This window comes from Balaenoptera acutorostrata, chromosome 2 (assembly GCF_949987535.1).
Source record: "Balaenoptera acutorostrata chromosome 2, mBalAcu1.1, whole genome shotgun sequence".
Lineage (NCBI taxonomy): Eukaryota > Metazoa > Chordata > Mammalia > Artiodactyla > Balaenopteridae > Balaenoptera > Balaenoptera acutorostrata.
The window spans coordinates 122546340-122573342 of NC_080065.1; the positions used below are offsets into that span (position 1 = coordinate 122546340).

Here is a 27003-nt window from a genome sequence, read left to right on the forward strand (position 1 = left end):
TTTTGAAATCTTCCTCTTTCCTTGAACCAGTTTGTCAAAGCAAATCTGAAAACTGACCCAGAATTTTGAGAGGTGCTGGGACGTTTTTACTCACGCTATGTAACTAATATTCCTTTGGTCCTGGCCTTTAACGGACAGAGGTGGCTTCCATGAAGACACAACTTGAGGAGACATGTGGGGTTTGACTGTAAATCTGATGATTTAAGAGGAATTTCGGGAGTGTCCACAAATGCCAGCTGCTCTTTAATGTACCCTGTACCTACCCTGGAGGCTTCATGTTGGCCACTGTTCTTCTGACCTTAGTTATTTTGTAGATTTAGGAAGCACCTTTCCTTGAACTGTCAATCTGTAAATTGTCTGTAAGATGCACTCCATTGGGTAAAGAATTAGAATTATTCATAAGATAGTTTCTACCTCGGCTGGTGGTGAAATTACTCACTCAGGGTATAATTAAGTCATAGATACCCTGGCTTTAATGTGGATAAAGGTGGAAAGGAAATAATTCCTGTTCCAATTTGGGTGTTTTCTGATGTTTGACAAGCATCTGGTGTGTTCAGCCATAAACTGAGCACATCTCAGAGTCCCTGTAAAGGAGGGTTTTTTTTCCCCAAGAGAATTGGAGAATAACTGACTGGGGAGGGAAGGAATAAGAAGAATTGAAAAAGTGTAAGGTTGCAAACAGGATGACAACAGTGAAATCTGATGGATAAGGACTAAGTAAGAAAGTTGTGGCTTGAGAGAGGAGAAAGCAGCAGAAAGAGGGGTCGGGTGAGAAGGTTCTAGGCTGAGGGGGTACAGGGCACGGATGGGCCAGGGTGTGCTGGGAGGGGTCAGGACAGGCTGGACCACCAGCAGGTTGGCCTCACAGAGGGCCCTGCATTGGTGATCCCCTTGACCTGCCCATACTCTTCTCCAGAGGTCATGTGTGGACATGGCCTGGCGAGTGCACGTGCAAGCTAACAAAATACAAACACTCCGATGTTGCAGACAAATTAAAATTTATTGAGACAGACAGAAATGCACCTACCCAGGACTACAGTTAAGCATTTACTATTAACCAAAGAGTCGTGTTCACATTCCAGATAAGTCTATGTGGGAAAGCATTCAGAATTTACTAGGTTTTTCTACTTCGCTATTTCATCTACAATAGGGACAACAAACTGACACTCAGGATTTGGAGGGCTCTCATTACAATGCTACACATTGAACAGAGACAAACAGCAGTGACTTTGAGAAAAAGGTATAAAAAGACCAAAACCACCCACTGTAGAAAGGGCTCTTGGATGTTACTGTACAGTGTGGTCAAGGTAAAAACTAAACAAAACTGTAGATGGCATCCCGTGAAGAGGAGAGGGGCAGACCTGGACAGACATGCTGTCATTCACTGCTGGGCGTGGGAAAATGGGCATAAAGGAGGAGGACCTGATATAATACCTCGAATTCAGTATGAAGGTATTCCCATGCCTAGAATGTTCGTGGAAACAAAAAGACAGTAATGTGGTAGACAACTAACCATTGTGGAAGAAAATTCTGGGGCTTAACTTAGATGCCAAGGAAATGGTATCAAATAAAAGAACCATTTATAGAATAAGAATAAAACTATTTACTAAGGAGGTTCCAAAAATGAGCCAGTGAAATTTCAACTCCATATCTGTCTCCAACTAGGAAATGATTATCACAGTACTATTTTTTTTTAATCAAGATTTTTATGTATACTCCATCACTAGCTAAAGGGCTCCTGCCAAAAAAGAGGAAAGCAAAAGTTCTTCTAAGGATGAGGTAACTAAAATATCAAATCTTTACTACTTATGCAAAGTACCTTTAAAAAAAATCTAATGCTGTCTTGCCAAAGTGAGGCATGAAAAGTGGCGTTAACGTTGCTCCATTGATTTTGGGTTCTAGTCTTAGGAGGGCTTTTTATTTAATATTTTAATGAATCAAAATATCTTCTTGGAATGTCTCTGAAAATGAGCATCTCATTACCTTCCTGGGAATTGACTGGTGAGCACTCTTCTCCATCATTAAGTTAATGCTAAGGATCTTTAAGTGTCATCTTAATTTGACACTTGTCATAAGATAATTAGGCAAATTAAAATCAGTGTGGTTCACTCTGTTCCTAGAAGTTTCTCTAAGTGAAATCAATTTGTCGATTTTAATTTGTTCTCTTGTGCATTTTTCCAAGCTCAGAGGAGATAGTAACCATGGTTTTCTTTGATGGTCTAAACTGAGATTTTTTTTAGTATGTCTCGATTCTTTTATACATTCAATTGTAATTTAGCTGCAGTTAAGCACCTGTTTTCTAAATTATCATCTCAGAGTTTTGTTCAAGTGAGAAAAAAAAAAAACAACAACTGAAACAGAGGTGAAGGAGTTGAGGTCCCAATACAGAGCTTGCCTATGGTCATCCGATACCTAGGGTCCTGACTGTACTCATGTCTATCAGGCCAAATGAGTTTGCCATATCAAGTAAGTTCATGTCCCATCTGAGCCAAGTCCAGGGATAATGCCACTGCGTCTGGCCAATGCAGGGATTGGAAAATACTAGTTTGAGGTGGGCTGGTAAAGTATAAACAAATAGTTAGTTTGGAGCGGGGGCTGGTCAGCTGCTGCTGTAATCATGGTTTGGCTGAGTATATTTTTCGCCTGAGTTTATGTCGTCTCCTTGTAGACTGGCTGGAGTGCAGGAAGGGAAGAAAAACAAATGTGGGCAAGAGAGCCTTGCTGGCTGGCTGATGAGGGCATCCATGTGGATGGAAACCAGGTGGGGCAGGAGCTTAAGGCCCTGTACTGAGCTAAATGGGGCCACTTTGAAGACTACTCTTTGGTACTTGTATGGGGGCCAGCTTGATAGGGGGAGAAATCCTAAAGACTATAGAGAGGATGACCCTACCAAATTTGGAGATAGACTCTAGTCATGAGTTAACTTAGGGAAAAGAAACGCAATGGTAAAGGGCTTTCTTCATTAGTACCTTGACACTTGTGTCGGGGAAGGGATGAGGGCAGGACTAGCTCTTTAAAATCTAGCCCTAGCTTCCCATGTGCTGTCATGGAGTTCTTTCTAGGCCTCCATCTGAGATTCTTTACAAATGATGAGCGATCAAAAATCTGTAGAGCTTTTATAGCCTCATCATGATGTGTGGATAGAGAGCGGCAAAACTGAAACATTGAGTTAAGCATCCTGAATTTTCTTCTGCTAAGGAACAGCGAGGGACTGTCTTCCCAGAGAGCAGAGGGTATGTGTACATGCCTTAGAAAAAGCCCTTGAATAGGTAGGAAGGGAGGGGCCTGCCGCAGACAGGACTGCTGCAAGCCCGAGGGGGGCTTGAGCTGAAATGAGAGAGATGGCTTGTGAAGCTGCCCACGTGGGAGTCGCATGGCTTCTGCGGGGAAAGCAATTTAGGCAGACAGAGGCTTATCCAAATCAAAGAGGCTTCCAATAACTCTGCTGCCGCAGACGGAAGCAGCCTCCTCAGTCTGCAGGCTACAAGTGCCAACTGTTAGTGCAAAAAAGGACTCTGATACACATTTCCTATTCCAGAAATGATGATCCAGGTCTGGACAAGCTGACAAATGTGTAATTGTTTTTCAAATGAGTTTTTAATAGATACCCAAACCCTTTTTTTCTGACAGGTGTGTACAGTCTCTTCTGTACGTACTTACGTGTTTATGTACGTACAGAGAGAAGCATCCAGACACCTCTTCTAATAAAGGAGATCAGTTCCCCAAAGGGACTCTTGACTGAATTAAGGCTGTTGTTTGTAGTAAGCCAGATCGAGTAATGTGAAAAACTAATTTGTAATAATAGACCCCAGGGGTGGTGGGGGGCAGGGGGAACAAGGTACAGTGCGGTGTGTTTTCCACAACATCTACAGGACACAAGAAAAGCACTTAGACACGGTAAGGCCGGGAACCATGCTGTACTAACCACCAGTGTCGGTGATCGCAAGGGGTCTTTGACGTTTGAGGGTAGGGGCTCCCTGCGCTGTCAGAGTCCCACATAAATCACATGCTTGTTGCAAAAAACTCACGGGAGGGAAGGAGGCTCTAACTCAGCCAGCCTTCCCCTGTCTAAAAAACAAAACACAATACCCTTTTTCCCACACGCCGTATGCAAAATCAGAATGCTCCGGGAACAAGGAGTTGTCTTCCTCCGAACCTTAGGTTGGGTGGAGAGGGCAACAATGGAGAAGAGGCCGTGTGCCGTGGAGTCTCAGATACAAATGCAGGAACAGGAAGTGACTTGCAGTGTTGTGCGGACCTCGTGTCCTCCTCCTTGTGGGGACTACCATATGTACCCGACCTCGTCCTCTTTCTCGTCGTCCTCGTCCTCGTCATCCTCCGTCACTGCCCGGGCGTGCACCCGCAGCTTCCCCGCTTTGTCCTTTGGTCCCAGCTCCCATTCATCCTCTAGGTCATCCAGCAGGACCACAGAGCCGCCACTGCCAAAATCCCCTGAAGTTTCCTGCTCCTCTTCTGAAACATCATTAAGAAGGAAGAAAAGATTTGAGGTTAGTTTCTGCTTATGCCTCACGACTTGCTTAACTGTAGGGCAGAATCACGCAGTTTACCTTCTGAACATGAGAGCATCCCTGTCTACCTGGCATGGACCACAGGCTTTATTCTGATATGAGCCCCAGAATTCTTGAGATGTTTCTACCTTTTTGAGAGGTTTATCTGAGTCGCTCTTTGCCTGCAACCGTTTCTGACTGTCAAAAACTGTTGTCCAGTTCATTGGTCATAGTGAGCTCCTGGCACTCGGAAAACTAGCTATGCATTATCTCGTGATTTCAGGGTTACCTTATCTCCATTGTAAACTCACTCACTGTAGACCATAACGACCTCTACAAATTCTTCTGCCCAGATCCTCATACAGTGAGTACCTTTGAGTCACCAGAGGTCATTGGGGGCTGGTGCAGAAGGGCTTACTCACCACAGCTCACAGCACCCTGTTTCCTGGAGCCAGCCAGCTCGTTCCCGTATTTATCCACACACCAGCACTGCCCTGTGCTGCCGTGGCACTGCGTGGCTTTGTAATAGCCCTCCTCGTTACACCGAGGTATGAATGCTCCTGGGAGAACGAAAGGTGCAACTTGAATCAGAGAAGTGCACAAATACTTGAGTTAATGCCCTCAAAAACAGACAAGAGGGCTCACACATCAGACAGGGTATTTACTGCAAAGCCAGAGAGAAAGAATGGCATGCTTGGTTATTACCTAATCAAAATTACAGGGCCCTAGGACTTGCTCAAGTTTAGATAGGATTCCTTCTTGGATGAGTTCTCTTTTTCCCTGTGGTTCTACTCTTATTAATAACTTTTTATTTCAGAAGATTTTCCAGTTTTATTGAAATGTAATTGACATATAACTGACACACAGCACTGGATAAGTTTAAGGTGTATAGCACAATGATTTGACTTATATATTGTGAAATGATTACCACAGTAAACTTAGTTTACATCCATTATCTCATATAGAAATGTTTTTTTCCTTGTGAGAAGAACTCTCAGGATTTACTCTTAACTTTCATATCTACCATACAGCAGTGTTAACTATAGATATCATGTTGTATGTTATATCCCAGCACTTATTTATCTTATAACTGGAAGTTTGTACCTTTGGACCACCTTCATCCAATTTTCCCACTGCCTGTGTTTACCACCAGTCTCAAAGTTTGTTTTTAGATTACACATACAAGTGATCATACAGTATTTTCTTTCTCTGTCTGACTCACTTCACTTAGGATAATGCCCTCAAAGTCCATCCATGTCATCACAATTGGCAGGATTTCCTTCTTTTTTCTGGCTGAATGATGTTCTTCTCATATATATATAAAAAAACATATATGAACTTCTTTAGCCATTCATCCGTTGATGAACGCTTAGGTTGTTTCCACATCTTGGCTAATGTAAATGATGCTGCCGTGAATATGGGTGTGCAGATATCTCTTTGACATAGTATATTCATTTCCTTCAGATATATTCCCAGAAGTAGAATTTCTGGATCATATGGTAGTCCTATCTTTAATTTTTTGAGGAACCTCCATACTGTTTTCCATAGGGCTGCACCAATTTATAATCCCAGCAACAGTGCACAAGGGTTCTCCTTTTTCCACATCCTTGCCAACATTTGTTATCCCTTGTCTTTTTCATGATAGCCGTTCTAACAGGCAGGACCTGATATCTTATTGTGGTTTTGATTTGCATTTCCCTGATGATTAGTGAGGCTGAGCACCTTTTCATGTACCTGTTGACCATTTGAATATCTTCTTTGGAAAAAATGTCTATTCAGTTCCTTTGTCCATTTGTCAAATTGAATTATTTGTGGAATTTTTTGTTTGTTTTGTTTTTGCTATTGAGTTGTATGAGTTCTTTATATATATTGATATTAACCCCTTATCTGATATATGGTTTGCAAATATTTCTTCTCATTCCATAGGTTGTCTTTTCGTTTTGTTGATGTTTTGCTGCGCAGAAGCTTTTAAGTTTGATGTAGTCCCACATATTTTTGATCTTGTTGCTTGTGTCTTAGGTGTCATATGCAAAAACTCACTGCCAAGGCCCATGTCAAGAGCTTTTTTCCTATGTTTTTTTCCTAGCAGTTTTATTGTTTCCAGTCTTACATTTAGGTCTTTGATCAATTTCAAGTTAATTTTTGTGAGTGGTGTAAGATAGGGATCTAGTTTCATTCTTTTACATGTGAATATCCAATTTTCCCAGCACCATTTATTGAAGAGACTGTCTTTTGAATATATTAGTTGATTGTATATGTATCGGTTTATTCTGGGCTCTCAATTATGTTCTGTTACTCTATGTGTCTATTTTTATGCCAGTACAACCTTGTTTGTTGACTGTAGCTTTATAATACAGCTGGAAATCAGGAAGTGTTCTTCTTTGTTCTTTCTTAGAATTGCTTTGGCTATTTGGGGTTTTTGTGGTTTCATATAAATTTTAGGATTGTGTTTCTATTTCTGTAAAAAAAAATGCTACTGGGATCTTTATAGAAATTGCTTTGAATCTATACATAACTTTGGGTACTATAGACATTTTAACAATATTAATTCTTCTAATCCATGAATATGGGATTCCTTTCATCAATGTCTTACAGTTTTCAGCATAGAGATCTTTCACCTCCTTGGTTAAATTGTATCATCTGCAAACAAAGAAATCCTTTAATGTGCTGCTAGAGAATTTTTGCATCTGTATTCATCTGGGATATTAGCTTGTAGTTTTCTTTTCTTGTAGTGTTTTTTCTGGCTTTAGTATCAAGGTAATGCTGGCTTCATAAAATGAGTTTGGGAGTGTTCCCTCCTCTGAAATTTTTTGGGAAGAGTTTGAGAAGGGTTGGTGTTAATTCTTCTTTAAATATTTGGTCAAATTCACCAGTGAAGCTATCTGCTCTTGGTCTTTTCTTTCTTGGGAGATTTTGATTATTGATTCAATCCCCTCACTAGTAACTGGTCTGTTCAGATTTTCTATTCCTTCCTGATTCAATAACATTAATACTTGAGAGAATCATAGGATTTTTTATCCTTTATATGCTTTTAATGAGTGGCACAATTTTTAAAAATATATCTTTGCTTTCCTGGAATAAATACTACTTGGTCATGATATATTGGATTCAATTTGCTGATCCTTTTGCATCTATGTTACTAAGTGATAGAGGCATATAGTTTTGTTTCTTCAATTTCTGTATCAAAGCAACTAATTTGTAAAGTGATTCAGGTATTTTTCTTTTTCTATACTCCAGAAGTTTTGTATAAAATGAGAATGATCTCTTCCATGGATTCACCCATAAAAATATTTTGAGCCTGGTGCCTATTTTAGGAGGTGACAGTAGTATTTTGATTTAAAATTAATGTGTTTTTTTTTTTTTTTAATCCTGTTGGGTCTTCTTTTTCTTCATGACCCATACTCATAGTATCCTTTTCAACTAGGTTTTCGTAACTGCTGTAAGTTGGTTTATAGCAATGGTTTCCAAAATGTGGGCCCAGGACCAGCAGCTGCATCATCAGTGGGAAACAAACTGCTTAGAAAAGCAAATTCTTGAGCCCACCTCAAACCTACTGAATTAAAGACTTTGAGAGTGGGGCCCAGCAAACTATGCTTTAATAAACTCTCCAAGTGTTTCTGTAGTTCTCAAACTGTGAAGTTTGAGAACTACAAATTTATACTATTCATCTATATCTGAGGTTACAGCCCATTTTTAAATTCATGAGAGTATTTGAGGCTTTCACATTGTCAAAGTTTTGTCTATTTGATTTCTTTTTGCTTTAGTCTTAACTGTGTTGTCCTTATAGCTTTTTGATTTGAAATTTTAGTTTTATTTTTTTTTCCAGAAATGCATTTGAAGCTATGAATGTTCCTCTAAGTGACTAATTATTAAAAAAAAAACAAACCCAGACATGTAAGGTTGTGTAACCTCCTTTTTTACTTCTATTTGTATTGTGTTGTAGAGAATGAATATCATCTATGATACTTCTTTGAGATGTTTAGTTTGTTTTCATTCGTGTAATCTATGACAAATGTCATGTGTGTTTGAAAAGACTCTCTATTCTATGCCTATGTACAGGAATACATATATAAAAATGCTAATGAATTATGTTGTTCATTTCTTCTTTTGTATACTTGAACTGTAAGTTTTCAAGAAGAGGTAGAGTCTCTGATTAGGCTATAGATATGACAACTCCTCCTTGCAATTCTGTTACTTTGTGTGTTTTCTTTTTTTTTAATTTTTATTTTATATTGGACTATGGTTGATTTACAATGTTGTGTGAGTTTCAGGTGTACAGCAGAGTGATTCAGTTATTCATATACATGTATCTATTCTTTTTCAAATTATTTTCCCATTTATGTTATTACAGAATATTGAGCAGTGTTCCCTGTGCTGTACAGAAGACCCTTGTTGGTTATCTATTTTAAATGTAGTAGTGTGTACATGTCCATCCCAAACTCCCAATTTATCCCTCCCCACCTCCACCTTTCCCCTTTGGTAACCATAAGTTTTTCTATGTCTGTGAGTCTGCTTCTGTTTTGTAAATAAGTTCATTTGTATAATTTTTTTGGGTTCTGCATATAAGTGATATATGGAACCAATGGAATATTACTCAGCCATTGAAAAGCAACATGGATGGACCTGGAGATTATCATACTAAGTGAAGTCAGAGAAAGACAAGTATCATATGATATTGCTTTATATGCAGAATCCAAAAAAAAAACTATACAAATGAACTTATTTAGAAAGCAAACAGACTCACAGAATTAGGGAATGAACTTATGGTTACCAGGAGGAGTGGGGGAGGGATAGACTGGGAGTTTGGGATTGATATGATCATATGGTTTTTATTCTTCACTTTGTTAGTGTGGTGTATCACACTGAATGATTTGTGGATATTGAAAAATCCTTGTGTCCCTGGGATAAATTCCACTTTACCATGGCATATGATCCTTTTAATGTATTGCTGGATTCAGTTTGCTAGTATTTTGTTGAGGATTTTTGCATATATATTCATCAGTGATATAGGCCTGTAATTTTCTTTTTTTGTGGTATCTTTGTCTGGTTTTGGTATCTGGGTGACAGTAGCCTCATAGAATGTGTTTGGGAGTGTTCCTTCCTCTGCAATTTTTTGGAAGAGTTTGAGAAGGATGGGTGTTAGCTCTTCTCTAAATGTTTGATAGAATTCACCTGTGAAGCCATCTGGTCCTGGACTTTTGTTTGTTGGGAATTTTTTAATCACAATTTCAATTTCAGTGCTTGTGATTGGTCTGTTCATATTTTCTATTTCTTCCTGGTTCAGTCTTGAAAGGTTCAATTCTTTCTAAGATTTTGTCCATTTCTTCTAGGTTGTCCATTTTAGTGGCATATAATTGCTTGTAGTAGTCTCTTAGGATCCTTTGTATTTCTGTGGTGTCAGTTGTAACTTTTTCATTTCTAATTTTATTGATTTGCATCCTCTCCACTTTTTTCTTGATGAGTCAAAGGGTTTATCAATTTTGTTTATCTTCTCAAAGAACCAGCTTTTATTGATCTTTGCTATTGTTTTCTTTGTTTCTATTTCATTTATTTCTGCTCTGATCTTTATGATTTCTTTCCTTACTACTAACTTTGGGTTTTGTTTGTTCTTCTTTCTCTAGTTGCTTCAGGTGTAAGGTTAGGTTGTTTATTTGGGACTTTTCTTGCTTCCTGCAGTAAGATTGTATTGCTATAAACTTCCCTCTTAGAACTGCTTTTGCATCATCCTGTTTTCATTGTCATTTGTCTCTAGGTATTTTTTGATTTCTTCAGTGATCCATTGGTTGTTTAGTAGCATATTGTTTAGCCTCCACATGTTTGTGCTTTTTTCCAGTGTTTATCTTATAGCTGATTTCTAATCTCACAGCACTGTGGTCAGAAAAGATGCTTGATATTGACTGCAATTTTCTTAACTTTACTAAGGCTTGCTTTGTGACCCAAGATGTGATCAATCCTGGAGAATGTTCCATGTGCACTTGAAAAGACTGTGTATTCTGCTGCTTTTGGATGGAATGCTGTATAAATATCATTTAAGGCCTGTGTTTCCTTATTGATTTTCTATCTGGATGATCTGTCCATTGATGAAAGTGGGGTGTTGAAGTCCCCCACTATTATTGTGTCACTGTCAATTTCTCCTTTTATGTCTGTTAGTATTTGCCTTATATATTGAGTGCTCCTATGTTGGTTACATCTATAGTTACAATTGGTATAATGTTACATTTTGTTTTAAAGTTATGGGTATACCAATTGATGACATAACAACATAGTAAATGTAACATTTCAGCAAGATAATAATACCTCTTTCTCTTAAGAATTGAAAACAAAGTATTTGCTCTTGTCAGATTTTCTCAGTCTCTGTCTCATAATAAATGAGTTTGGCCCAGTCACATTTATGGTGATTACAGATATGCGTGTTTTTATATCTACCACTGTATTTTGTGTTTGCTATCCATCTTCCCCCTTTCCTGCTTTCTGTTGAAATGATCAAGTTTTCTTTACTCTGTCTTCCATAGGTTTAAAAACTATATATTCTTTTTCCAATATTTTTACTGTTACCTTAAAATATGCACTGAGAAGCATATTTTTCTTAATAAAGTCTAAAGTTAATCTATATTTTCTTTTATTCCTGAATAAACCAGATACATTTTTCTCACTGACCCCAGCAGTATGAAATTTTAATTCTACCTTGATATCAAAACATTTTTATAGTTCATATTTGTTTAGATTTAGCAGCATGCCTTATTTCTTTTCCACATTGCATCTCAATAATTCCTTCTGGTATTGTTTGTCTTCTGCATATTAAAACCTTTAGTAAGTCTACAGTTAGTAAGCTTACTGAATCTGTGGTTTGAGAACATGTCTGTCATCACACTTGGATGATCACTGAGATAAATTTAACATTCTAGGTTCAAAGTGATTTCCTCTCAGTGCTCTGAGGATAATATTTTCTCTTCTTAAATCAGTGATACCAATCTGATTCTCACTCAACTGTAGGTAATATTTATGACAGGGGGCATGTGTGTTTGATGATTGTGTGCTCATCTACTATGGGACAATTCTCCTCAGTGTAACCTGAGTAGTAACATTAATCAGCCATGTGAAGATGGAGGTTTCTGCTTACCACTGGCTTCTACTGCCTAATTTTATTTGTGATTTTTTTAGAGTGACTGTGTTTTTAAATTGACCTTTTCATAGAACAGATCTGGAAAGAAAAGTGGCATGGCAGACAGTAACCTCAGATCCAGCTGATTGTAGCAACTGCTCACCAAGCTCTTCCAAGATGACCACGTTCTCAAAGATCACAGCTAGGAAGTTGCCCCCAGAAAAATCCCTCCTAAGTGACAGGTAAGTCTGCTGGTGCTGCAATTAGAAGTAGTGCCCATACTCTTAGTTAGTTGCTCAGCCAGCACCCCTGGTCTTGAGGGAACAGAAGGAAGGACACACAAAAAAAAGCAGATGCTTTCAATAACCAAAAAGCAGAGAAGTTTTTGAGAACAAGTAGAAAGCTGAGGAAATGCTGATCCTCCTCCTTGAGCTGCAGTTGGAAAACAAGAGCAGTTAATAGACCAAAAAAAAAAAAAAAAAGCATACTGGGTTGAGGCCCCAGGTTGGTAGGAAGCAGGTGCTGCTCTATATCTATATAATGTAATATAGAATTACCATTTTTTTCTAAGTAGGCAGTAATGACTATAATTTGTTATTGCTAGGAATCTGAATGCCCCTGAATACACATGTGTTGTTATATTAGGAGATTTCCCCATGCAAAAAATAATTTGTAAGCAGATAAATGGTATTTTTATGAGTCAGCTAGAATAATATCCCTATGTGAGGAGATGTGGTAAAGTGAGCTTTAAAACTAGGTGGGCTTCACAGTAGGAAAAAGATAGGCCTTTCATTCCTGTGAACTGGGGAAAATAAAAGATGAGACATTTTATCTGAGGCCACATACTTTAAAAATATCTCATTATCAATGAAGCAGTAAGAAGATATCCATGCATCCAAAAATAGCACTCTCTATTAGTTCTCTTAAGCATATCACTCAAACCCAAAATAACCTCGCACATGGAAGAATCAGATCCTTGAGCACAAGTCCTTGCACTGGAGGAAAGCCCAATGGAAAAGAGATCCAGAAAGATGCCTTTATGTCTTCAACGCTGGAGAAGAACCTACACTCAGGTCCAGATCACAGTGACTTTGGAGTTCTTGGTGAGCTGAAAAGGGTGTTATCAGAAGTGGAAAGTCTAAGGCAAGCCAGTGAAATAAGTAATTTTCAAAAGTAGAAGGAAGGAAGTAAGATGCACTTTGAGGTGGCACAAACATCAGATGAAGAGGAATGGCCAGACTTCACAGACCAATCTGCAAAAAACGTGCCCGTTTCCTTCAAGAAAATAGATAAATGCCTGAAATGGCAGGCTGTTTAGGGGGTGAACCTGCTTCTGAATGCTTAACAAGAATAATTCGTGTTGTAGCTGTCAGCTCTCTTTTTAAAAAGCAAGGGAAGCAGTGCAGGCTCTTTTTTGGGCAATGGCCTGGTCTGCGTGCTGCAGAAAGGAGGGTTTGGAGCTAAAGGGAGCCTTCAACAGCCAGCATTTGTTACCTTTACCTTGCCCACAGATTTGCATGTCAGGGAAAAAACACACTCGCACAACCCACTTGCTTCCTTCCACCTCAACATTTGGACAAAAGGTAAGGGGAGAAACGTAGAGACAGGGTCCAGTGATCATGCACATGAAGCAGAAATATGTTTAAGTGCACTCGAGTCCATGGACCCTGTCTGATAAATTTAGAAGGGACTCAGCTCATCTTCCTCCTTGAATGGACAACTTGATCTGGAGAATATAGGAAATTCTATAATTTATAGATCTTATCATTTTAACTTGGAAGGAACACTTGAGGGTTCCATTTAATGGCCATACGTGAAAGAAGGAAAAGCCAAGATCAGGGAGGGGTTAGCTCGATTTCAGCCTGGTGACCCGCCCACTGGTCATGGGCTGACCTTTGACGTCTCCTCCCGCTGATGGCGCATGCAGCATTTCTCAGCCAGCTAACTGAGCCTCAGAGATGTCCTGTGGACTACCACATATCACCAGCTTCCTGGAAGAGCCCTGTCTTGGGTAAAATGAGGCATTTCTTTCACAAAACACTGGTCCCTAATTGAATAACCATGGCTGTGCTCAATATTACAAGAGACACGGATGGTTTAATTAGTTGTTTAAATGAGTGGCAAGAAATGGTACTTACCCAACAGGCTTTTCCCCTTGCTCAACTTCTGAATCCTGTTCATTTCATTCTGGCAAGGGAGACCTAAAAATAATTTATGAAAGTCAGTTTCCAGATGGTAAGGGATATGATCGCTAATGATTGGCTTCACTCTTGACATGAAATGTAGACAATGACACACCTGGGAGTGGAATTACTCCATCTGCTGTTACTATGCAGCAAAACAAATTCAGGCCATTAGTGGCACTCATTTTTAAAAAACAACATTTTATACCACTAGGTATTTAAAATAGTATTGGGGGGCTACTTGCACTGTATAGGAATCTTTCTTCCCACCACCCATTCAAGCAAATAACAAGTGTCTCGTCAGTGATTTCATTATTTACTTCCTTATATAAAGGAAAAAATGTCTCTTATCAGCCAAGACTTCTATGAGGTGAGAACCAGGATGATGATAGGTTACTAGTGGGTACGTGTGTTGAATCCACAGACTGTGACAAATACTTAATCTACCCCAGGTCTTACTGCAGTATAGAAAGACAATTAGAATGGCTACTTCCAACCTCATGGCTCACTACCCCAGGAAAGTAAAGCACAGGCCTCAAGGGACAACTATGAAGATACAGAAGAGATCCAGAGGGACAGAAGGGTGACACCTTAACTCTGGGCTTTGCCACCTCCTAGGTAAGTACTTTGGGCCTGTCTCTTTCTGTCTCTCAGCCTCCAAGTCTTCAGTGATAAAACAAACATGTGTTATTACAAACGAGCTCAAAACTGTCGATTCTCAAGTGAAGGGCTGATACAGTGGGAGCCACATGGCTAAAGTAGGGCATATGAAAGTGTGGGGTACCCTTTCGACTTCCACTCCAAGCAAAAAGAAAGGCGACCTCACTAATCTTAATTTTACTGTGACCGGCCTTTGCAGATGCTGTGGCTCTGCTATCTGCTCATGGTTCTCCAGCAAAGACCATGACATTTGGATTCTCAGGGCACTTACCCTACCTCTGTAAGCACAAGTGTGGGGTCTGCAGAAGGTACCTGAGTGCCTATTTACCTCTGTTACCCTTCGGATTTCACAATGCCACCTGGTCTTGCTGCTCATTCCTTGAGAGAAACTGACTATCAAATACATGTTTTTGACTTCTGGGTTTACGATGATTTCAGAGTACAGGAGAAAGATACCACCTGAAACCAACAAAAAAGAGCCCAAACTCCATCTTTGATGATTAAAAGTAGCATCTATAGCAAATAATGAACATTTTTCACTGAATTCTCAGAATGCACCAGCGAATGTTTTAGAACTTTCTCCTAATTAATTTAATCTTTACAGTCACCATATGAGGTAGGTACAAATGGAAATGCTCATCTCACTATGAAGAAATACGGAGAAAAAATCTTTAGGCGTTTAGAAGACTGCTCCTGAAGAAGCATCACAATCATATACAGTCACCCAGTTTACTAGGAAGAGAGTTTCTAATTGTCAAGCCCCTTTTTCAAACTGTCCTATAGTAATTTTAAAAACTCTACTTATTGAAAGATAAGTAAAAATGAATCAAGACTGAGACCTACTCAAAATGCTGCAAGAAAAAGAGAGGAACGAACAAGAAAAAACTTCAGATGAAAAATTTGTAACAGAAAATGTATGCTGCTGAGAAGAAAATATTTACCAAAGATTCTAATGAAAAAAGACCGTCTACAAGTATTTTAATGCACAGATGATACAAAAGCTCAAGGATATAAATGACATAAAAAGAGGAAAATTAAGCCGTTAAAGAAAGGAAGGCTATATCTGAAGCAACAAAACTGATGTGAAACGTCCATGTGACTGATGAGAAGAGACTAAACACGTGGGACAAAAAAGTTTTAATTCTAGAGCTCAAAAGAGCATAACATGTCTCAGGAAAAAGCGATTGATTGATATAGCCTGGGCAAAAATAAAACATGTCCAAGGAAGTTCATATCCGTGAAAGGTAAAGAATCCTTTTGGCTTCCAGGCAAAATGGTTATTACATCACCACCGAAAGGGAGAAAAATTCGTATGGGTTCACTCTTTCAGTAACTACATCCAGGGCTAGGAGAATAACGTTAAGGTATCAAGAAAGCAAACTATGATTCCAGGAAGTTTATACTTAGCATCTTTGCTTCTGTATAAAGGAAATTTATATATTTTCAAACATTCAAAGACTAATTCCCCATGAGAACTTCTGAAAAAACTTCTAAAACTTGGCAATAAAGAATGATCTCAAAACCAGTCAACACGAAGAGTTTAAAAGTGCTCTTTAAAAGCTTTATTGGGCCAAAGAGGTACCCAGATCCTTAAATGTAGAATATCTACAAATTAACCATAATAAAAATACAAACTATGAATACCTATGGCCTATAGCTAAAGGGGAGAAGTACACAAAATAAGAAACAAAGAACGACAACAAATTATTCTGCTCAACTCCTCCTAGATGCCATTCTTTTCCATAGGTGGGTCCCGGCTCCCTCCCACAGTTGCTGAAAGGGCAGCCTATCTGGAGACATCGCATGTGGCCAGGGGCTCAGCTGTGTCTCGTGGTTAAGGCAGTTACTTCCCTCTCGGGGCCCTGGCATTACACCTCTAGGTGAAGTATTAGCAATGAGGCTTCACTTCACTCAGCCTCAACCTGGAGCTAAAGCCACATGAATTCGTATGAACTCAAGCCCAAAGCTATCATTAAGCTTAATGCTGAACCACCACAAGCATTCCTACTGAAGTAAAAAGCATGGCTATTATTTAACATTGATTTGGAAGAACTACCTGATGTGATTAGAAAGAAATGAGGTATAAAAATTGAAAAGAGAAAAAATTATCACTATTTGCAGATAATATGACTGCACACCTGAAAAATTCAAGGAAACCAACCAGAAGAACTATCATAAATAAAGTGAGGATTTAGTATGGTGGCCGGGAACAAATTTAATAGTGAAGCAATCACCAGTGAGGAAATATAATGGGAAAAAATGGATTTTGTCTATACTGGCAACAACAATAAACACAAGGGAAGTATAACATCTGTGAAAACAAAGCTTGTAGCTTGCTGGTTAACAGACAAATCCTGTTCTAGGATAAAAGGGTGCAGTATTATATAGCTATCAACTCTCTCTAGATTAATCTAATTTTGCCTGATTCTAAAAGAAATACCAGTAAGTTTTTTTTTTAATTGAATGAACTGATTATAAAATTCAAAGAGTTCAAACATATAGGACATATAACAATATTCTGAAAAAAGATTAATGGTAGGAGAGAGTGGTCCACTAAATAATAAAACATGTCAACTAGTAGGACAGAGCACCCAGGAATAGACAGATACACATAGAGCATATAGAAGTTTTATATATGATAGAGGAAGCATTTCAAACTAGTGGGAGAAAGATGGGTTAGTCAATAAATGACAAATGGGCAAGTGGACAACCATCTCAAGGGATCGGGGCTGGGACCCGACTTGACTGCACACACACAAAAAACTAAAGTGATAAAAGACTTCAATAAACAAACAAAACCCCACAAAGGTACTAAAGAAAACAAAAAAGACAATCGCTTTACTATCTCACAGTGGGAAATGCCTTTCTAAGCTTAACGTAAGCCTTATGGCTTCTAAGAAGCCCCAAAATAAAAGATGGAGAAATTTGACTATCTTAAAATTTTAAATTTCACCCTAGCAAAAACGCACATAGTCAAATTTGGGGAAAAAAATCTATTTGCAATACATATGATGAGACCAATTCTAATGTCTTAGTATAGAGAGAGTTCCTACTAAAAACAAACGAACACATAAGAACCTAATCTGAAGAAAATGTACAAAAAACAAAGACATTAAGGATCTTACACTGACTTTGGGAATTATGTAGCAAAGGTTCCTACGCCCATCTTACAGATGGAAAAGCTGAGGCACAATAGTTAAAAGATTTTCCTAAAAGGAGGAGTGGAATAACACACTCCTTAATTATGCTCCTGGGTTTTCCCTACCATGCTGAAAGTGGAGGTCAATGAGGAGAAAAGAGCATTTGCTTTATTCCCTAGCTGTGTCTTTCTGCTTGCTGATCCCTGTCTATCTCCGCAGTACGTGATAGGGGGCCCTTCCCTGCACAGCATGGCGGCCCTGCCCTCTGGGCCCCACCTCCCTCCTGCCTTACCTCCAGGCTTCTGGAAGCAGTAGCACCACTCATTGTTAGAGAGCTTGCCATCCTTGAAGGAGTCACAAGAATTGAAGAGAGGCTTGATACAGGGCTCGTACTTATCCAGGTAGATGGCGTTGATCTCTGAGTGGTCAAGCAGGAGGTCATAGTTCATGTCCAACTTGTTGAACATCCAGCCCAGGGAGTCCTTGCAGATGGGAAGGATGCTGGTGTCAAACCCTGTAGAGGGAAGGACATGTCTCAGCTGCCACCAAGCCCTCTCTCTCCACCTGCTCCCCTGATGCTTTCCCCCTCCACGGGTACAGTCTCAGCAGCCCTCTACCAGAACATGTGGTGGTGGTTGGTTGGTTTTTAAATGAAACAATCTAAAATGTGCTAAAACAGAAGTCAGCATTTGAGGAGAATACGTTCTAAAGGGAATAAATCCCCAATGCTAATTTATCTGTGATGTAAATAGGGGTTTTCATTTACCAGACTTGCTTAAAACAGGGGATGCCTGAAAGGAAGAGTACAAATGTGGTGAGTAAGAGGACTAAAGGATAATACTGCAAACTATGCTTTTATATTGAGGAAAAAAAACTACTTGAAAAACCAAAACAAAACAACTATCGTAAAAGGATGGTAGTGAGATGAAACTCTGTGGCACAATCCAGAAGCACTGATTATATCCCAAAGGACTGTTCAATCCAAGCAGTCTGAACATTAATGGGAAAACAAGCCAGGGTACCTGCCTCTGTTCCCCATTTTTCTTTTCTGCAATCCCCTCAAGAGATACATGACGTGGAATCATGTATGACTCAGAAAATTATTTCTTTTTTATTTCCCGGGGTGCGGGGAGGAGGGTTGGTTTTCTTAAAGAATTATTTGTTTCTACAGTGGAAACTGTATGCACTCGAATAATAACACTTGGCTTAACACTCAGGATACTGAGTGTACTGTAGACAAACCCCAGAGGAGGCATGCCCCACATGTAAAACTCATCTTTCTTTCAGAATCAAAGCACCAGGCAATGTTAAATTATTCCATAATCTGGATTTCTAGGGCTGGTTTTATTTTCCCCAGAAAAATGATGAAAAGAGTTCACTTTTGTGTTAGTGAAGGCACTCTTCTCAGCATTTTATACTTAATTATCTCACTGAATCCTTATAACAGCCCTAAGAGATGATGCTTTTATCCTCCCTATGGATTACAGACAAGAAGCTCAAGATTTAAGTTACTTGCTCAAGGTCATACAATTGTGGGGCTGGAATTCAAGCCCAGGTGGCCCAACCCTGAGTCTACATTCTCAGTCCCTCCTCTCCCAGGGCTGCCTCTTCTTCGCATGACACAGGCGCCTCCTACCCTGAGGACATCCAGTTGGCTTGGGCGCCAAGTTTAGGGATGAGCAATGCCAGGGCTGCTGCAGTGACTGTCACTGAGGATCCAGATGGGATCGATTGACCCTCTAGGGTTCTAACCTACAGCCTGCTCATTAGGCTCTATGTGCCTCACCAGGGACCCCTGCTTAGTCAGCAGGATGTAAGACAGAGCAAAGCGTGCCCACCCTTTCAAGTAGCATCTTTACAACAGGGTCTTCGCCGTCCAGAAGCCAGTAGCCTAAGTGTTGCACCTTCTCCCCTGAGCTCTCACAGAAGCCTGTGCTTCCCCTCATTGTCAGTGCCTGTAAATTAGACCCTAAGCTCCTGAGGGCAAAGACTCTCTTGTTCCCTTCAGTAGCCTCAGCCAGTACAGGCACACAGGAGGTGCTCCACAGAAGAACCTGTTGAGAGACGTTTTCTAGCTACTGCAAAGTTTACTTACCCATTCCAACATAAAAAAATCTTTCCATTTTTAAATTTATACCTTTTGATTGATATCTTAAAGCACATCTTAGAAAAGATCCTGATTTTCAAGAAGAGAGACTATGGAACATCATCTGGCCTCTTCTTTGACTGAAGGTCATGACTGAACAATCTCTGTGATGATGATGTCCTCAGGGGCGACTGAATAAAGGAAGATAATTGACTCTGACACTAAATGGCTTCACACTTTTGTACAGAATATTTTATGTAATATGCATATCTATTGTTGAGTAACCGAAAAGAAGTGCCAAGCTGGCTGGGCAGTAGGCTAAGGTCAAGCCCACCCACACCTATTTGGAAGGCTCTAGAAAAGAGGCACCTGCATCTGATATCCAGGGGAACAGAGCAGCCCTTCTGGCTGGCCCCGAGCTCATGGCACTTCTAGGGTTCGGTGGTTTTTGTTCAGAAAGTCCAGGGACTCAGCAGCTCCTGGAAGATCCCTGGGAAAAGCTTCTAGAGACTATCTATCTATCTGTGAATTAACTGTCCACAAACTCCCAAGGAAACCTTTGGTAGGGATGGAAAGAAAGACTCTTACATCCCCCTTCCCACAGATACAACCCCAGGACCCACTCTTTGGACACTTAGCATTTGCTTCCCAGAATCTACCTTTCCCTTAAGGTAAAAAAGATCCAAACTGGTGAAAGAATTGTCCACTAGTATCAACATTCTCTACTAGTATCTCTAGATGGCTATGAACAGCAAAGGATAAACCCAAAATTAAGAAGATCATTCTAATTTGGGCTGAGGACCAGATGCTGGTTAAACTCTGGGTCCCACCAATTGCCAGTATCACTTCTTACCTGCTTAGTTCAATCCAGGAGCATTACATTCAGAAATCCTGTCCACACAAGTGTGGCATCAGGGATGGGGTGAAATACTCTCTGCTTTAAATAACGTGTGTTTTTATATTTTGACAAATCAATATAAAAATCTCTACACAGAAAAGGCTGTGGCAAAGCTCCACGCATCTCAACAACTGTATTGTTGAGTAAGCCGTTCTGTGCCAATTGGCCACAGTGTGCACGAGCTCGCCCCTAATGGCCTTTGCGTTAAAGGCAGTGAGAGGCTCCGTCAAGGTACAAACAGGCAGACCTACTCTGAGTTTTCTCTCCAGCTTATGGAGAGGCTCTGGGTATGGTCTCTGCCAGTTCAGTGATGGCGGAGGGAACACTTGTCTGGGAGTTTATCTATGGAAAACAAAATGCAATCTGATTAACATCCATAAAGCTAAGTTATCAAAGATGTTTGCTACCGTGTTGCTTGTAATAGCTGAACATTAGGAACAACTTCAAACCTCCCAAATAAAGGTCTAATTACATAAATTATGTTGTATCTATACATTGAGATTCTATATAGTGATTACAAGGCAGAATACTACTCAACAGCCTAGAAAGATAGTCATAGTGTATTGCTGGATGATAAAAGAAGGCCATAAGACAGTCTGTAAAGTGTATGTGTGTATATACATACACACACAGACATAAATATTTTTTTCTACGTGGCAAGGAAACATTTGAAGTATATGCCATGCCACGATGTGCTTACAGTTGTTAAAATGGTGTGTTTCTATACATTTTTTAATTGAAGTATGCTTGATGTACAATATTGTGTTAGTTTCAGGTGTACAGCATAGTGATGCAGTATTTTTGCAGGTTATTACAAGATAATGGCTATAATTCCCTATGTTATATAGTATATTGTTGCTTATCTGTTTTATACACAGTTGCTTGTTGTTTTGGTATCTTTACATATACTTATATTTTCCAAAAGGACTGTACTAAACACATGATAATTTTGCAAGCAGACTTTAAAAAACATAAGTTGTTGTAGTATTTTCTTGATTCTAAGGCATTTCCCTCTCCTCCATATTTTAATGTTTCTGAAACGGGGGCATATTTCAAGTCAGTGTATACGTTTAACTTAGTGTTTCTTTTAACAACAGCATCTCGGGGTGGTCCATCAACGACATCCAATAACTGAGGAGGGAATGTGGTGTTTAAAATGAGATAAATTAGCGAGAGTAAAGCGGTCTTACTGCCTTGGGCTTTGTCGGAGCTGGTGGGCTTGACGACCCTGTTTGCATCCTCATGAAGGGCTCCAAACCAGTCTTTGAGCCGGGAAGCGAGGTTCCTCAACTCCTTGTCCGTGCAGGCTGGAGAAAAGCAGATGGAAGAAACAGTGAGTCCCTGGGCCTTCTCCTCTTTTGAGCTCTCTACTCTCAACGTGGGATGCTCCTAACAGACCTTCCTCTCCAACCAGGATACAGCTCCTTACGCCACTGTGAAAATGCCCCGAAGATGCTGCTCTCACAGGTACAGAGTATGACAAAGTGAGAGCCGAGACGCCCATGGCAAGCAGCACCATGCACAACTGAACTTGGACTGCCTTGGCGCTCTGAAAGCAAGCTGGGATGGCCTCGCGATCATGCACCAGCCTCCAAAGACCGTCACGGGTCCCTTTTGCTAACCCGATCAAACTTGCTATTGCAGTTGCCAGAGAAGATGTTTTCCACTGAACTCATGCCAAGAGATGAACATTTAGGAATAGCTAATGCTCTTAGGGAAAGGCTGCCTGGGACACCAAAAGATCCCAGTAAGAGCGACTCTCAATTTTGCTTTAGCCCATGTTTGGGTTTGTGGATGTGGCTTATGTTGCTGGCCTTTGAACAGACTGACTTGACTTTCCCCTATGGACAGATGGATGCCTTGTCCCTGGAAGAGCCCTTTCTATATGCAGCCTATCTTTAGCTATCCGGCTCATCTTTTAGGGTATGACAGAGCAAGGCCAACGAATACTCCTGAGAACAAGAAGAAAATCCAGATGGGTGGATGGGTAGGTGGGTGCAGGCTATTTGACAGTCTCATAGAGAGCTAAGACTGGAGGAGAGAAATCCCCAAAGGAGAGACAATGGTGCAGAGGAGGGAGCTGACTTTCCCTAGCTGCCTGATTTTACCCTAATTCTGGGTGCTGAGAATTCTGACAAAGGATCCAGGCAGTGGGCCACTCCCAAGAGGCAGAAAAACCAGCAATGCATTTAGCAGTTGTTTGCATCTGGAGGGACAGGAATTAGAGAACTGAGGAGGTAAAGCCTCAGTAAAAAAGAAGTGAACCCCACAACTGACAGTTTTCCCAAATTCTGAAGCTGCAGGAGTCAGGCTGTGAAGCCAAGCAAGCCACATTACAATGCAGAGCCAGGTTCTGAATGTCTCATGGTGCTGACAAGATGTAGATTAAGGCTAGAACCTATCAGTGCGGAGAGACCCCAGCGGAAGGCACGGGGGTAGTGACGGATGAGCAGAGGGTCTCACTCAAACTCCCATCCAGCCTTCACTAAGTGCGGGCTCTCACTCAACTGAGGTGATCAGCCCCCACCTGCGCTGCAAAGGGATGAATCCCCTCCAGAAGACAATACTATGCAGAGCCTCTCCTCATTTTTCTAGTTCATGTCTGCTTTCAGGAAAGCCCATCTTTCCTGAGCCTGGGGCTTGGTCCTTGATGGAGAACAAGAGCCAAACCTCCCAGCCCTCAGGCAGGAAAGGACTCTCTTGCCCTCCATCTGAGGGGAGGTGGTGAGCAGACCCAGACTGGGTCTGTGCAACCTCAGTGCACTCGTGTATAGCTGCTTCCTTCCTTCCAGCCAGGAGCCAGAGCTAAACTCTGTAAAGCATGGAGTGTGTGGCCATTGTTTATACCCAGGTTGCTAACGACCTCAAGACAATACCTGGCGTTCAACAACCAGGACACGACTGTATCTTAAAACACCAGGCAGGCAATGGCACTGAGGACCGTCTGGAGAGGCAGCAGGGTATATAAGGGCTCTGGGGTCTCACTGCCTGCTGTGAATCCCAGCTGGACCACTGGCTGGGTGACTCAAGCCAGCCACTTAACCCCTCAGCGCCTCCGTTTCGTCACCCGTAAACTCAGGGTATCATTATGTGACTATAAATTAGATGAGGTGTGTTAGAGGGCTTAGCAAAGCACATGGTATATAGTAATTACTCAGCATGTGCCAGCTATGATTTTTATTACCTCTATGAGTGTTTTTATTTTTAAATTGACAACTTATCGGTAGGTTTGGAGCAAATAGAACAGCATTCAGAAAACCAGTAAGACAAATATACCTAAACACAACTGGCTTTGGCCACACAGGAAACAGGTGAACACAGATACCTGTGCTATCCAACACAGTTACCATGAGCCATATGTGGCTGTTTTCATTTAAATTAACTAAAATGAAATAAAAGTCAACATTTAGCTCCTCAGTTGCACCCACCCCATTCCAAGTGCTCAGTAGTCACACTCGGCTAGCTAGCGAATGACTCCATCTGGGCGAGCGCAGATACAGACTATTTCCAGCACGGCAGAACGTTGTATGGCGAGCGCTGGATGAAGTTAGCTATCCCTTTGGGATTTCCAGCTTTTGGAGGTCCATCATGATATCCTGACACGCAAGCCTATGCCTCCTGTCCTTCCCTCCAATCTGTGGAGATTAGCTGAGGAAGGAGATCACAAGCTCGCTCAAGCTGGGAACCCGCATCTCATGCTGAGCCACGTGCACAAATAGGAGGAGGAGGAACTGTGGCTGATGGCGGCAGCACACGGCTCTGCCAGGTACCAGGACTGGCCCCCGGGCGCAGGCCCCCACTAACATGCTTATCGGCCCCAACTCAGGCCCTCTGGGGAATAGAAGGCCCTCTCTTCTGACTTTTCAGACAGTGCACAGCTCTAAACAGGAGAGGAGGTGGTCTGTTTTTCCGAGGAGAATGGGCTCTACAGTCAATCTCACATTTGAAAAATGGAAAATTAATAGCATCTATTTCTTCCTGATTGCCATGCACACCATCTATTCTAAATGTTCTTTGAGCAGAGAAAATTGCCAAGTCAACTTGCAAAGGAAATGAATCCCCATCTCACACTGCAGGATAAATTAGTCAGTCATGTTTAACTAAACCCTGACAGATGTGCAGTTAATCTATATCTTTAGAAGACGGCTGAATTCCCAGCCGACTTCCCAAAGTACACAGGCTTTGGATGGCTGATGGAATCAGGGGCTGGAGTCTTGAAGGAGGAAATCTGTCGCTCAGGGAGAAGTCCTCAAGCAGGACGCCACTGGCCTGGGTAGAGAGAGATCAGAAAGCTGAATCGGAGATAGGAGGCGCTCAATTACTGGGCCCTGTTCACTCACAGTGTCCTCAACCGAAGGGTCCTTACAAGGAGAAAGTCAGGCACAGTCTGCCTGGAGCCAGATATATCCCAGAGAAAAAAAATAATCAAAGACGACAGCACACAGAGAGCTATTTGCTCAGATCTGGTATTCTAGCCATAACAGGCTGGCAATGGGAGAAAAGCGCTTGCCTTTTAAGATGCCTATTACAGCCCCTGATAAAGGTCAGAAAGGAGGACTAACGCTTTGAGAAAGAGGGGACCCGAAGGGTACCTCTCACACACTCGGTTCCTTCCTGGGGAAAAAGTAATTTCTGTGTGGAGGAAACCATAAGACCACATCCACCTGCCGTCTCACACTCTGCCTGGAGGTGGGCAACTCCTGTGATTTCTAGAGGGGTGTCTGACGGTCTCTCCACTTCTCCTGACGAGAGAAGCAAGGTCCTCAGGCAACCGGCATCAGATCTTCAGAGGGAAAGATGCTTCTGCCTTGGGAAGGGATCTGGCTCGGTCACAGAGGCTGGGACTGGATCCCTGTCCACTACCTTAGCTTCCCAAGTGGTGGGCGCAGTCAGCGCCCTGCCCTCCTACTCTCCATTCTCTTCCCTCTTGGCCCCAACCCTGGCTTCAGCTCAGTTTTAATTGCTGTCATCCTCCCAGTCATCTCTGCCCAGCATCCTCTTCCTCAGTCTTTCCATATCTGCCTTCCTGTTCCTACAGGTTAGTCTCCATCTTCCTTCCATGATCTCAGTCTGTGCCGCCAACACACCAGCCATGCTGGGCAGACTGAGACCCCAATCCCCGCCTCCTCCCGTAGTCAGAGAATGGCCCTCGGAGCCTCAGGGCAAACACCTGGGCCTGAGGTCCTGGACTCCCGCGCAAAGTTGCCTGCTTCTTGCTAGCCCACTGCCAGCCCATGGTGCCACCATGGCCTCCCGCCACCAAGACAACGGCAACAGGCTCCTAATCGGTCTCCCCGTCTTGCTCCCACGTCCCCTTCGCCGAACAGCAGCCAAAGTGATCTTTCTAAAATGCAGATTTGATCAAGTCGCTTCCCCACTTAGCTACTCCAGAGGCTCCCAGTTGCTCACCCAAACTCCTCTATGTGATCCATCGCTAGTCTCTCCTCCTCGGCCTCCAGGCTCTGCCCTCACTGTCCTTTCCACACACCTGTTCCCCTGGAGCACATCTCTTCTCTTTGTCTTGCTAATGCCTGTTCTCCATCAGATCTCTGCTTTAAAGGTATTTTCTCTCCGACTTCTCTAACCCTCAAACTGGGTGAGTTTTCCCGTTTATAATGCTTTCGAAGTCTTGCTCCTCAGATGGCACTCAGCACACCTGTAACGTCTGGCTCAGTGTCTATCTATCTCCCCTTCTAGATCATAGCAGCACAAAACATGCCCCGAGGCTGGCTCAGCCCTTGCGGCCCAGCACCTTATGCCCTCAGCTCCTGGCATAAAGAATGGGATTTCCCTGGTGGCACAGTGGTTAAGAATCCGCTTGCCACTGCAGGGGACACGGGTTCGAGCCCCGGTCCCGGAAGATCCCACATGCCGCGGAGCAACTAAGCCTGTGCACCACAACTACTGAGCCTGAGCTCTAGAGCCTATGAGCCGCAACTACTGAGCCCATGTGCCACAACTACTGAAGCCCGCACACTGCCACAAAGACAAGCCACCACAATGAGAAGCCCGCGCACCGCAACGAAGAGTAGCCCCCGCTTGCCGAAACTAGAGAAAGCCTACGCGCAGCAACAAAGGCCCGACACAGGCAAAAATAAATAAATAAACAAACAAAAAAGAATGCTCTCAACGCATACTTATTAACTGGGTATAACAGTGCTCTTGCTGCCTTTTGTAAACTTCAGTCCGTCCATCTGCACAATGGCGTAATAAAGCTTAGCTCATAGCCTCACTGCATGGAGTAAGATGAGACACTATCAATAAAACATAGCTCACAGTTACTGGCATACAGCAGGGACTTGATAAATGTATGTTCCCCTTCCCATTTCCCAATTGTCTGCATAACATGTTAGAATTTTATTCTTCTGCTTTTTTAAAAAAAAGCCTGAGGAGATGCCTGGGATATAAAGAATGACATCTCTCCTC

At 41.6% G+C, this 27003-nt stretch overlaps 1 protein-coding gene across 1 annotated transcript in view; it reads right to left on the reverse strand.

Annotated features, from left to right (window-relative positions):
- Positions 1 to 981: 981 nt before the first annotated feature.
- SPOCK1 (SPARC (osteonectin), cwcv and kazal like domains proteoglycan 1) overlaps positions 982 to 27003 on the reverse strand; it is a 545125-nt gene continuing 519103 nt past the window's right edge. Inside the window, exons 7-11 of the mRNA XM_007172191.2 lie at positions 21768 to 21884; positions 17886 to 18107; positions 13749 to 13811; positions 4931 to 5068; positions 982 to 4473 (exon numbers count right to left, since the gene is read on the reverse strand). Of these exons, the coding sequence (XP_007172253.1) occupies positions 4283 to 4473; positions 4931 to 5068; positions 13749 to 13811; positions 17886 to 18107; positions 21768 to 21884 (731 nt within the window). The 3' untranslated portion in view covers positions 982 to 4282. The remainder of the gene's footprint in view (positions 4474 to 4930; positions 5069 to 13748; positions 13812 to 17885; positions 18108 to 21767; positions 21885 to 27003) is intronic.